Below are 12,272 nucleotides of genomic sequence, written 5' to 3' on the forward strand. Positions count from 1 at the left end.
AATGTATAAACAATGTGAAGAAACTTACATGTATATAAGTGAAATCATAAATCTAATTACCTTTACACTCTCTGGTTTGATTACCATAACAGACAGAATGTTCATACTGATGGTCTGCACATTTTGGCTGGCAGACTGAAAAGACAAAGCAGCAGTTTTACACTTTCATAACATGGGTTTTTGTCTCACCATGTCATACTTACAGATATATCAGAAGTCCTGTTAAAGGTGCCAGTAAACTGACCGATGACCACTGTCAATCAAAACAGTCTGAACAACCAGTCGAAATATTCATTTATTTATTTATCTGATTGGTGTTTTACGCCCTACTCAAGAATATTTCACTTATACGACGGCGGCCAGCATTATGGTGGGAGGAAACCGGGCACAGCCCGCGGGAAACCCATGACCATCTGCAGGTTACTGGAAGACCTTCCCACTTACAGCCAGAGAGGAAGCCAGCATGAGCTGGACTTGAACTCACAGCGGCCGCATTGGTGAGAGGCTCCTGGGTCATTACGCTGCGCCTGCACGCTAACCAATTGAGCCACAGAGGCCCAACCAGTCAAAATACTACATCAACCAATCAGAATGCTTGAAATTTGCTGGCATTCCCATTTTGACCACTAAGTAAGCCTGTTGAGTGAACAACTTTAAATAGGTACCCATTTGGATATTACGGACATGAAGCCATACAACATCCTCTTAGATACATTGGTCCAACTTCTAAACAGTCTGGAACTCAGTACAATTCCACAATTCCAGAAGAGCTACTTGGGAACATCAGGATTAGGCACACAAACTGAATTTATTTATTCATTTATTTATCTGTTTTTTTGATTGCTGTGTTACGTCACACTGAAGTAGTTATATGACGGCTGCCAGCATTATGGTGGTAGGAAAGCGAACAGAGACCAAGGAAACCCACGGCCATATGCAGGTTAGTGACAGACCTTATCATGTATGGCTGGAGAGGAAGCCAGCTGGATTTGAACTCACAGCCACTGCAATGGTGAGAGGCTCGACCTTACCTCAGCCATGGAGGCCCCCCAAACAGAAATAAGAAATACAACTGTTTCTTAAGCAGTTGATATGGACTCACTTCTACAGACGGCATCATGGGCAGGGGTACACTCTCTGTGCATGTAGAACCCCTCATGGCAGACCTCTGTACACGCTGCAACACACGCAAACATCACATAAATTTATGTATACTGTATCTGTATAACATGTTAATTTGATTTATTTATTTATTTGATCGTTATTCATCAACATACTGATCGCCCACTTATATGCTTCAATGCCTCAAAGTCAGAAGATCCAGGATCAAACTCTGTTTGGGTCGTATTAAAGATTTTAAAATGGTAATTATTGACGCCTTGCTTGATGCTCAGAGGTTAGAGCAATATGAATGGGTGGGGTGTCATGTCTGGTATCTTTGGCATGGGCTCTTTCAGTTGCCATACAACTGAAAAAGTAATTCATGGATAACTTGTCTGAATGAGCAGGTCATAAAACTGTATAATATCTAAGTTAGGAGATACATTCAAATACTGACCTCTAAACCAAAATACAGAACAGTTACACGGTCACAAACGTCAGATATTCACAGATGTTTTCCGTGTGAAATATAAAACTTTGAGTACAACATCACCATAATGAAATGTGTCTTCTGCTTGCCCATTTAGCTGTGTGCATGAAAAGTATTATTTAATATGCCATGTACCTGAATGGGGGTAACTATGAAAATCAAAATACCATTCAGACTGTCATTATTATTCAAAATGTATATATGTTTAAATGATATATGTTTAAAGACATACACAAAGTTTCAGTGAAATTGGTGAAATACTTTAGCAAGAGTTTCATGGACAAAGCTCATCATATTTTTTGTCAATGGTCGGAAATTATGTCATTGTTGATCTCCCTCAAAGCATGGCGAAAACTACCCCCCACTTCTCCCCCCCACCCCCACCCCCACCCCCCCCCCCCCCCCCCCCACACCAAAGTGGCCTGAGCCCAGTGAACTATGATTGCTTTACTGACGAACCCAGGTGTATTTGACGGATTGGTCGGTGACATTTTGTTTTCCGCTGAGATTTTCTAAGTTCAAGCAAACACTCATAGATATTTCCCTACATTATGAGATGATTTGTTGTGCCAGCATTAGTTTTTCCAAAAACAGTGGGATGGTTTTGGGGGTCAGCTTCTTCAAATTTCCACATGTGTGGTATTTCCACAAGAATGGACGAGGAAAATGAAGCGATCCAAGTTTTCCTTGAATGATGGGTTTGGAATGCTCTGAGCTGTCACTGTAAAACTGCTCAATTAAACAGTCGTAGGTTGTATGTTGAGTGACATCTCTCTCTGTTGGTCTCTGCTCACTTGCACTGTAATGATTTGGGTATACAGTGTAAGCAAGGTGATGTGCTCGGACTCATGGCTTTACCGGGCTAAGCGTCCATATGAGTATGTACATTTACATTCTATATCTTAGACAAGGGAGCTAAAAAAATAAGCTTAACCTTCCATCCAAATATGTACATAATACATTTACACACCATACCTTAGACTAGGAAGCTAAAAACAAATAGCTTAACCTTCAATCCATGCATGAAAGATACATGCATGTAGGAGCCACAAAAAAAGCTTAAGTTTCTGTCTGTGTATGTACATTTGCACACCATCATTTAAGACTAGGGCACTAAAAAATTTTAACCTTCAATCCATATATGAGAGGACCTAAAAAACCCAAAAGCTTAACCAGACACCAACATCGATGCTTTTCCCCCTCTGTCACAATACCACTCCTTACAGGCAAGCTAAAAATTGTTACGCACGACATTAAACCACAAGTGTGTACACATGCTTAGTGAAAAGCGGCCGTAAGTGGGAAGGTCTGTCAGCAGCCTGCGGATGGTCGTGGGTTTCCCCGGGCTCTGCCCGGTTTCCTCGCACCATAATGCTGGCTGCCGTTGTATAAGTGAAATATTCTTGAGTACGGCGTAAAACACCAATCAAAATAAATAAAATTATTAGTGAAAAGCAAGCACCTTTAACCGCTTGTCCATGGCCTTAATCCTGTTTTTATTTTACTATTATTGACATTATTTACTATTATCGACAATGACAATTATTATCATATGAACTGTGCCAGTGACCTCTAACTTGTCACCTTTGTCATCCAAATCTGCCAGGGGTGTCAGTGACTTCTGATTTAGGGACAACCCTGGTCACCCAAATCTGCCAGTTAAGCCAACAACTTCAGATAAGTGGACAACCTTGGTCACCCAAATCTGCCAGTGAGCCAATGACTTCAGACAAGTGAACAACTATTGTCACCCAAATCTACCAGGTGAGCCAGTGACTTCAGACAAGTGGACAACCTTGGTCACCCAATCTGCCAGGTGAGCCAATGACTTCAGACAAGTGAACAACTATCGTCACCCAAATCTGCCAGGTGAGCCAGTGACTTCAGACAAGTGGACAACTTTCTTCACCCAAAGTCTGCCAGTAAGCCAATGACTTCAGACAAGTGGACAACTTAAATCTGCCAGGTTAGCCAGTGACTTCAGACAAGTGGACAACTTTCTTCACCCAAGTCTGCAAGGTGAGCCAATGACTTCAGACAAGTGGACAACTTAAATCTGCCAGGTGAGCCAGTGACTTCAGACAAGTGGACAACTTTCTTCACCCAAGTCTGCCAGGTGAGCCAGTGACAAGTGGACAACTTTCGTCACCCAAGTCTGCCAGGTGAGCCAATGACTTCAGAAAAGTGGACAACTTTCGTCACCCAAGTCTGCCAGGTGAGCCAGTGACTTCAGACAAGTGGACAACTTTCGTCACCCAAGTCTGCCAGGTGAGCCAATGACTTCAGACAAGTGGACAACTTTCTTCACCCAAGTCTGCCAGGTGAGCCAATGACTTCAGATAAGTGGACAACCTTGGTCACCCAAATCTGCCAGGTGAGCCAATGACTTCAGACAAGTGAACAACTATCGTCACCCAAATCTGCCGGGTGAGCCAGTGACTTCAGACAAGTGGACAACTTTCATCTCCCAAATCTGCCAGGTGAGCCAGTGACTTCAGACAAGTGGACAACTTTCTTCACCCAAGTCTGCCAGGTGAGCCAATGACTTCAGACAAGTGGACAATTTTCGTCACCCAAGTCTGCCAGGTGAGCCAGTGACTTCTGATATGGGTACAACCTTGATCACACAACTGTACCCAAGAATTAAACTTAAACAAGTTGAGATCAGAAACATAATTACCTTTTAATTACCTGTTATTTCTTGTTTTTTTTTTTTAAATTTTAGATGAGCTTGTACAAGATCAGACAGTCAGACAGACCGACAGACGCACAGACAGGTGTTTAACAAATACCTTTACATATTTTCTGCTGTTTGGATTCAGCAGTACAAGGCTGTACCTCGAACGTCCCTTCTCTACATGGAGTGCGGCAAGCTGGCAATGAAAAGGCAATCAGTTAAACATAAGTCCTAAATACGTGCAAACTTCACATATTTTCACTTTCGAAACCCTTCATTCGTATCTTGTGTTACATCAAAAGTTATGGAAATGAATGGATAATCACTAGGTTTTCAGAGTATTTTATATCATAGGGCTGATCTGCAGATCACACCCATTTTCTAAATCAGAGGAGACTCTCCCACCAGCCCTAATTGTTTTCTTTTTATGTATATTTACTTCAAAACTGACTTTGAATCTCGGCAACAATTTTGCTTCTTATCATATCAAATCTATGATATTTCCAAATAATGTAAAAATGATCATCAACTATGACATTTTCAGTGTAAAGTGACAATGAATGTTAAGTCAAGAAATCCATTCATGAAAAATACTGCGGATAGATGTAATTAAAATTACTGTCAAAAGTTACATTAACTATGCTAAACTGTGCAAAATACATGCCATCAATACAATGCCGACAACTACTGAGTATTTAAGCGAAACAGATTTATCAATTACTTCAATTTCAGCTCATGTTTTGGAATAGTATGACTTTCCCAGTCAATTTTATTCATGTTATGATTTTTATATTGCCAATTAAAACTCAAAACAACAAAAAAGTTTTATAAAATCTTCAATTTTCTCAAAAACGTCATTCTGGTTAAATAAAATGATGTGTCTTTCTCTTGGACACTTTGAGTGAAGTTTTATTTGATATTCTATCAATGGTTTCATTAATATTTCCCATGTCTGAAACAGTGAAATTAAGTATAGTCCCACTAACATAGCTGGTACAATCTTTTACCTTTACATGTAAAACCATCACCATAGTAACTTTGGCCGCAGATGCAGCGGTAGGAGCCCTGCGTATTCTGACAGCTGGCATAAGGTGAGCACTTGGCCCAGCCCTCGTAGCACTCATCCACGTCTACAGTAGCAACAACAACAACACCACCATAGAGACCAACTCAAAATAAATCAAGACACATAGAGAATAACAATAAAATGTGGGTGTTACAAAAATAAACCATACCCTAATTCCTCAACCATTTCCCATATGAAAGAGCAACTTTTTCAGTGTAATTTATGGACATTTTTGACAGAACTGGATTGGTTGGATTGGCCAGTTTCAGGGCTTCATAAAAAGTATAATTTTGTCAGTCAACACAGAATAATTCCCTCACAATATAAATGCCTTGCAAACTTTCTGATTGTTGTCTTTTCAAACTAATTTGGTCTGTGTGCCTAATTCAAGATGCTATTCACATGTTGTTGTTGTTAAAAAAATTTAGTGCCAGTTAACATGGAATAGCCTACCCACGTGTAACAAAATATACGTGTAACAATTCAGATCTGATCTTTCGATGTTTGGTTCAACATTCATATCAAAGTTAATGCTCATTGTAATTGTTAAATGTTTCTGTGCTTTTTTTTTCCAACCACACATGACCTGGATGTTTTAAAACATAAATTGGTACTCTTTCAAAAGAAAATCGTACCCACACAATACAAGCAAAAATCAAACACACAACAGCTAAAAGCAAAAAAAAAAAAAAAATACATTATGCTTTCTGTAACCATTGCTTATGTCTTAAACAACTCTCTTACCTTCATCCTCTGATTAGCATAAATGTACATTTGAAGAATAAAATCAAATACTATAGTGGTATGGATTAATTTCTCTTCAGTTTTCAGCATATTTATTATATTTGTCCCAGAAATTTGGGTAGTATAGGGTAACATTTTGTGTGTTACTGTGGCTAGAGCTAGCTAAGCTGAAGCGACTGCTGTTCTCTTGCATTGAATGAGTAATACCTCATCACAACCCCAGAAATGAACAATACACTACATAGCCCAAGACTGAGTTGTTTTATGTGAGAAAGATTCCTCATTACACTGTGGTAAACCTCCTGATATAGTTCTGGCTGAGTCAGTGGGCACCGGATTTGAACACCCAAACCTCACCAGCCATGGACTTGTGTCAATCAAGAAAGGTCCCTCAGGGATACTGAGTTAATTGAGTTAACATGGGGCCCAGATTATGTTTTCATTTGACAGATTAGCTTGTTTTATCATCACTACCATCACATGACGTTTCTAGGCATTTTGTATTTAAAAAACAGGCATAAGTCAAAAAGCACTGTTTACAACAATGAAAATATACACATGTGTATTGTCTGAATATTTCCCTTTACACTTAATACATTCATAAAAGTAAAGCTGATAAAAGCAGCTCTGAATTCTTACCAACACATCTGCCCATCATCACTGAGTGAATATCCCCTTCAGGCAAATGCACTGATCAGTATTAGCAATCACAGCCATGGGGACACAGGTGATCCTGGCACAGAGTGGAGTTCACATTCACCAGGCGAGCTGATGGTACCCTCTGTAGAGAGAAAACAAAATTTACCACCTGGTTAGTTCAAGCATCATCAGGATTTGATGAGTATGTAAACATTAGTTTGTAAGGAAGTGCCATGGTAAAGCTTAGCAAGTATCTTTAAAAGATACAAACTCCTAAGCTTCTCAACCAAGATAATGCATGAGTTATTTCCCCTGATCCTCTTATGTGGTGAGTTACTCCCCCTGACCATTTTACAATTCTCATGTGAAATTGAAAGAATAGAATGAATAGATCCATGTGTTATACATTACAAATGAATAGTAAGTCATACTTCAGGATGATACAAAGAATATTAGTAGTTATTATTTTTATAACAGTTTATTTTGGAAGTAAGAGCCGTCACAATCTTACCAAACCACTGTACGCTAGATCGAATATGTTCTGCTCTGACTTCTCCAGGATGGTCCTTGTTGAAATAAACAGCAGATTTGTTTGACAGAGGAAGCCAGGTGGAGACAGAACTAAGAGTTTAACCTCTGTCTCTGTGATCATCTGACTGTACACTCCTGTCACCAGGCCTAGCATGCATAGAGAGCAAACGATTGCCACATGGATGCTGGAAAACACAAGAAAAAACTGTTTCTTTCTACATGTACATGTATGTATCCATTCATATTATTACTGCATTAGGCCTCAAATGTTCCCCCCCCCCCCCCCCCCCCACCACCACCACCACAACAAGCGTCGTAAAATAGTACTTTTTGCTACTGAAACCTATATTCATCGAGTAGGATATCACCTTACCAGAACAGAACCTCACAGAACTCTCAGAATCAAAGCAGTGCCTTAATTATGGGCAAAAGGTTTAGGCCTAATATAGCATTTCTAGTTAGTCGGTTGATATTAGCACAAGATATACATGTACACGTATATATACATGTATTCTTTTAACCTCCCTACATTACAAAAAAAAATGCTACAATTGATCAATGTGGTAACATGTTGAACTCGTATAGATTTGTGCAACGTCTGTATCACTTCTACATGTGTCAGTTACACGTGCTTGTTCATTTACATATGACAGGTTCTCCTGTATCTGCAATCCACCAAACTTACCCTCATCTTTCTGGTCTAATACCATGGGGCAGGAAATAGTCACCCATCAAATACACAAATCTGTGTTTGGATAAAAAGTTTGCAGTCTAGAGTAGATACACAAATGTACTATCCACGGGTACATGTTGGCCTTAAGATTAGATTCTTGATGTTAAACTCCAATCTTTTTCTACAGTTATACAATTGTACTTATTTTAAACTTCTATACTTATGTCTACACCAGGCCCTTAGAGACTAAGAATTGATTTGAACTGATGTAATTGGACAATAAAATCCAAAAAACAGAAACAAAAGACAAATTTACATCCTTGAGGTGTTTGCTTTTATTTTCTGCATGTAGTTTCATGTATATTTGTTACGTTTCCTGTGAATTATGTGGGGAGGAGGTTTTGCTTAGTAGATAGCTGGCATACAGCCATACTGTTTGTTTGCTCCTTCAATAATTCTAAGGCCTTCAATAATTCTAGGCGAATAGATTCCTTCTAGCAATGGTCTCATGGTCAAATTACAGATCGCATCTGTGACAGAAGACAATACCTTTTTGACCTGTATCCATAGAGACGTTAAAAAAACTTACTTCCTGTTCCTGAGAGCTGCTGAGCCAGCATTCCCTGTCCCTGATGACTGGCTTCCATTTTGTGTGGTGGAGGTGTTGCCATGATAACTGGGGAGAGGAGCTGAACTGTGAGGAGGAGGAGGAGGGACAGGGGGTTTATTGAAGGTCAAATCTGGCCCAGAGTTGGAAGAGGACAGATGACCTTGGGTGTCATGAACAGACTGTTGCAGACTGGAGTCTGGCTGTTGAAATGTGACCAGTTTGGGGGTGGCTGACGAAGGCTGCTCCTTGCTACGTGGAATCACCACTAAAGTTGGCTTCTTGGGCTTCTTTGGAGATTCAGCCAGTTTTTGTTGAAGTCGTAGTGATTCAGCATGTAGCTTGAGGGAAAATCATCCATGTCTATTGGTGGAATTTCTAGGTCTGAGTCTGTGTCATGGAACATTGGGTGAGTGGTACTTTCTTCAAAGACGTCACTACTGTCTGCAATGGAAACTGATTGGCCACTGTCACTCAGTAGGAGCATCTTTACTGGACATACTAGGGGATGGGGGGTAGAAGTCTTTGGGGATGTAACTGGGACCTAGTTTGTGGCTATGAGAATCACTGTCCAAGTGTACAGGGTACTCCGAATGGCTGGCATAACTTGGAGGGACATCATTGACATAGATATAGTCTCCACCTTTCTGATATGCTTTCACTCCACTAGGGGATGTTCTAGAACCATAAATCTTATTTTCAAACGCCCTTGTCTCTTGATCTTTCAAAGCTTCTTGCTCTTTACTAATTATGGCCTCTGTTAGGTGATGATCATGTTGATGAGATAGAAAGTCCTTTCTTTCATCTATTGGACTGACCAGTCCTGACACAGATGTTGGCAGATTTTGCATGTTTTCATATCGCCTCAGGCTTCCAGTATTGTACAGTTCACCGTCAGATTTTTGGCTCTGACCCATCTGTGGATGAAACGTTGTCATCTGATGGCCCTGGCTGTCATAGGCTCCCTGGCCCTTCTTGTGTCCAGCCATCTGATTGGCTCTTTCCTTCTCATCCTGATGAGACCATTCGCTTGATTTGGTCAGAATGGTCGATGCTGTCATCTCGATACTTTTGTGTTTTCTTTTTCTTCTGGCAATGTCTTGATGTATTTTTCTCGCTGGAGACTCAAACCTTTCCTTGGACAGTCTAATTTCTTTCTCCCCATCTTCCTCATCGCTAGATAACATCTTCTCCTCTAGAATTGTGATTTGCTTCTTGGGAGACCTCTTGAATGCTTCCTGAAATTGTCAACGGGCAAAAATAATGATAAAACTGAACTCAATCCGAAACAAGCCCAAAGCAAGTTAATACTGCCTCGGACACTGAACAGCACATACTTGTTGCACAAATAGTCATAGATGCTTGCTAAAGTTTCAATTTACAAGTAAATTTTGGCAAACACTTTCAAATTTTGCATTCATGATTGAACCATAATAATAAACTAAGGTTTGTGGTATGAAATAATTTTCTGTTCAACCACAGATCATGTCAAAGTGCATGAAAATACAGAATAAGTTTTTATGTTGACACATAATGACTTCTGACATCACAATGTCATCATCTCTTCAATATTTCCAACGATGAAAAGTATATATAGGTATTCTACTGATAGTTTCATGTGGGGCCTCCATGGCTCCGTTATGGCTCCGTTAGTTAGTGCGCTAGCCCAGCATGACCCAGAAGTATCTCACAAGTACGGCTGCTGTGAGTTCAAGACCAGCTCATGCTGGCTTCCTCTCCTGCTGTAAGTGGGAAGGTCTTCCAGCAATGTGCAGATGGTCATGGGTTTCCCCCGGGCTGTGCCCGGTTTCCTCCCACCATAATGCTGGCGGCCGTCACAGAAGTGAAATGTTCCTGAGTATGGCGTAAAACACCAATCAAATAAATAAACAAATAGTTTAATGTGAAAACACTTACTGCCAAAAAAGTGATTTATAGTCTGACTTTGTCCATATATTCTGACATTTTCAAGAAATACTCAACATTCAATCTATCTTGGATACATGAATATCATATTCGTGTTAGTGTTGAAGTACTGAGCACCCAAATGAAGACTTTGTGTTTTCTTACTACTACAACACATTGCCAAACTAGTCAGTGGAGGTTGTGGGTATTTACCAGAGTCAGAGTTGTTTCGTCATCTTCTGGAAGCTCAGGTACATGATGCAAGATGTCGGCTTCATTGGTAGGTTCCTCATCACCACTGCACATGAGCATATCCCCCGACTGTGTTGCCAGCTGCATGCTGTTCCGTGAGCGGTACATCAGTGGTTGTTGTTGCGCTGAGTCGCCAAGGCCGCGATCCTTCCACATGTCTTCAGAAGCGCGGCGCGTTTTGTACCACCACATAGCTGCAATCATGCAGAGCAGCAACACAACCAGGGTGAGGACCAAAATGGCCGCCATGACCTTGTACAAGGTTATATGAGGTATCCATGGAGAAGGTGGTGACTTGTACTGGCAAATGAAGAAAAAGTTTTAGTCATGTTAGAAACTAATACTCTCAAAATGTACACTTCTGTGTTCATTTATTTGATTGGTGTTTTACTCAAGAATAACTCAACTATATGACAGCGGCCAGCAGTATGGTGGGTGGAAACCGGGCAGAGCCCGGGGGAAACCTACCACCATCCGCAGGTTGCTGACAGATCTTCCCACATATAGCCGGGGAGGAAGCCAGCATGAGCTGGACTTGAACTCACTGCGACCCCACTGGTGAGGGGCCCATAGGTCATTACGCTGTGGTAGTGGACCAACCAACTGAGCCACGGGGGCCCCCATTTCCGCGTTACTTCAAGAACTATATACTGGGTGTCGGGTTTACATCAATAGTTAAACAAGTGAAATGTGAAGTAAATTTTAGGTCAGTTGAAAGACCACTAAATCACTCCATTATAAATAAAATTCACTCAAATGTTCAATATAGGTCTTTTGAACTATTTATGTATAGAATCAATTAAGTCACAAACACTTTTATCCCAAATACTCTATATGTTTGAATAGTTTTCCTCTTGAGCATAACATTATACCAGTGCGTAAACAGCACAAGAATATTATCCATACATAAAAATCAGACTTTTGATGGTGAATGTATTCTATTCATTGTTGTTAGTGAAAAGAAAACATAAACAATTCGTCTTAACTTTGCCAATTTATTCTGCCATTTTCCATGGCAATGCCAGGTTATATCTGTACATTTATATCTGTTTCACATGGTCCATCATTCCATTCAAGCATTTAACTGCATTTTATTCAATGAAAAAAAAATGTAAAAAAAAAGTAGTTTTGGATATAGTTTTTAAAGATCTTCTTGCTCATGTATTCCTCTCATTTTTTTGTTATATTCTTTTATATGTGAGCACCAAGGTAACTTTTGGCTACCCAAAAACCCATGAGCTTTCTGTAAAATATTAACATCGTAAGTGAATTCTGAAGAACTGTAATAATTGGTCAAACACAAGGGGCTCAATATTTCAGCATTTATTTTCACTCATCCAAAATTGATCAACTTCCTGAACGCAGCACTGGGTGTGATATTCACTGCACTGACCGGCGGCCGTCCTGACCTGGGGCAATCTACATGCGTCTTGGTGCTCAGCCACATGAAATTGTAGTCATGTCACAAAAGAGCATGTTGCTTGCACCCTGCACAGTTCACCACAATTGCAATCGTCGGATGCGTCAGGTTTAGACCATGCCATCATGTTAGTCGTCATATTACTAACCTTGTACACACATTTTCTA

The 12,272-nt window shown here is 40.3% G+C and overlaps 1 protein-coding gene across 1 annotated transcript in view; it reads right to left on the bottom strand.

Moving 5' to 3' along the window:
* The window catches only part of LOC135479714 (uncharacterized), a 32,417-nt gene extending 21,108 nt beyond the window's left edge, over window positions 1–11,309 (bottom strand). Inside the window, exons 1-10 of the mRNA XM_064759617.1 lie at window positions 11,286–11,309; window positions 10,647–10,985; window positions 9,003–9,766; window positions 8,511–8,780; window positions 7,229–7,433; window positions 6,790–6,859; window positions 5,276–5,437; window positions 4,384–4,464; window positions 1,103–1,177; window positions 61–135 (exon numbers count right to left, since the gene is read on the bottom strand). Coding sequence (XP_064615687.1) covers window positions 61–135; window positions 1,103–1,177; window positions 4,384–4,464; window positions 5,276–5,437; window positions 6,790–6,859; window positions 7,229–7,433; window positions 8,511–8,780; window positions 9,003–9,766; window positions 10,647–10,985; window positions 11,286–11,309 — 2,065 coding nt within the window. The remainder of the gene's footprint in view (window positions 1–60; window positions 136–1,102; window positions 1,178–4,383; window positions 4,465–5,275; window positions 5,438–6,789; window positions 6,860–7,228; window positions 7,434–8,510; window positions 8,781–9,002; window positions 9,767–10,646; window positions 10,986–11,285) is intronic.
* Window positions 11,310–12,272: the final 963 nt, after the last annotated feature.

This window comes from Liolophura sinensis, chromosome 12, assembly GCF_032854445.1.
Source record: "Liolophura sinensis isolate JHLJ2023 chromosome 12, CUHK_Ljap_v2, whole genome shotgun sequence".
Taxonomy (NCBI): Eukaryota; Metazoa; Mollusca; class Polyplacophora; order Chitonida; family Chitonidae; genus Liolophura; species Liolophura sinensis.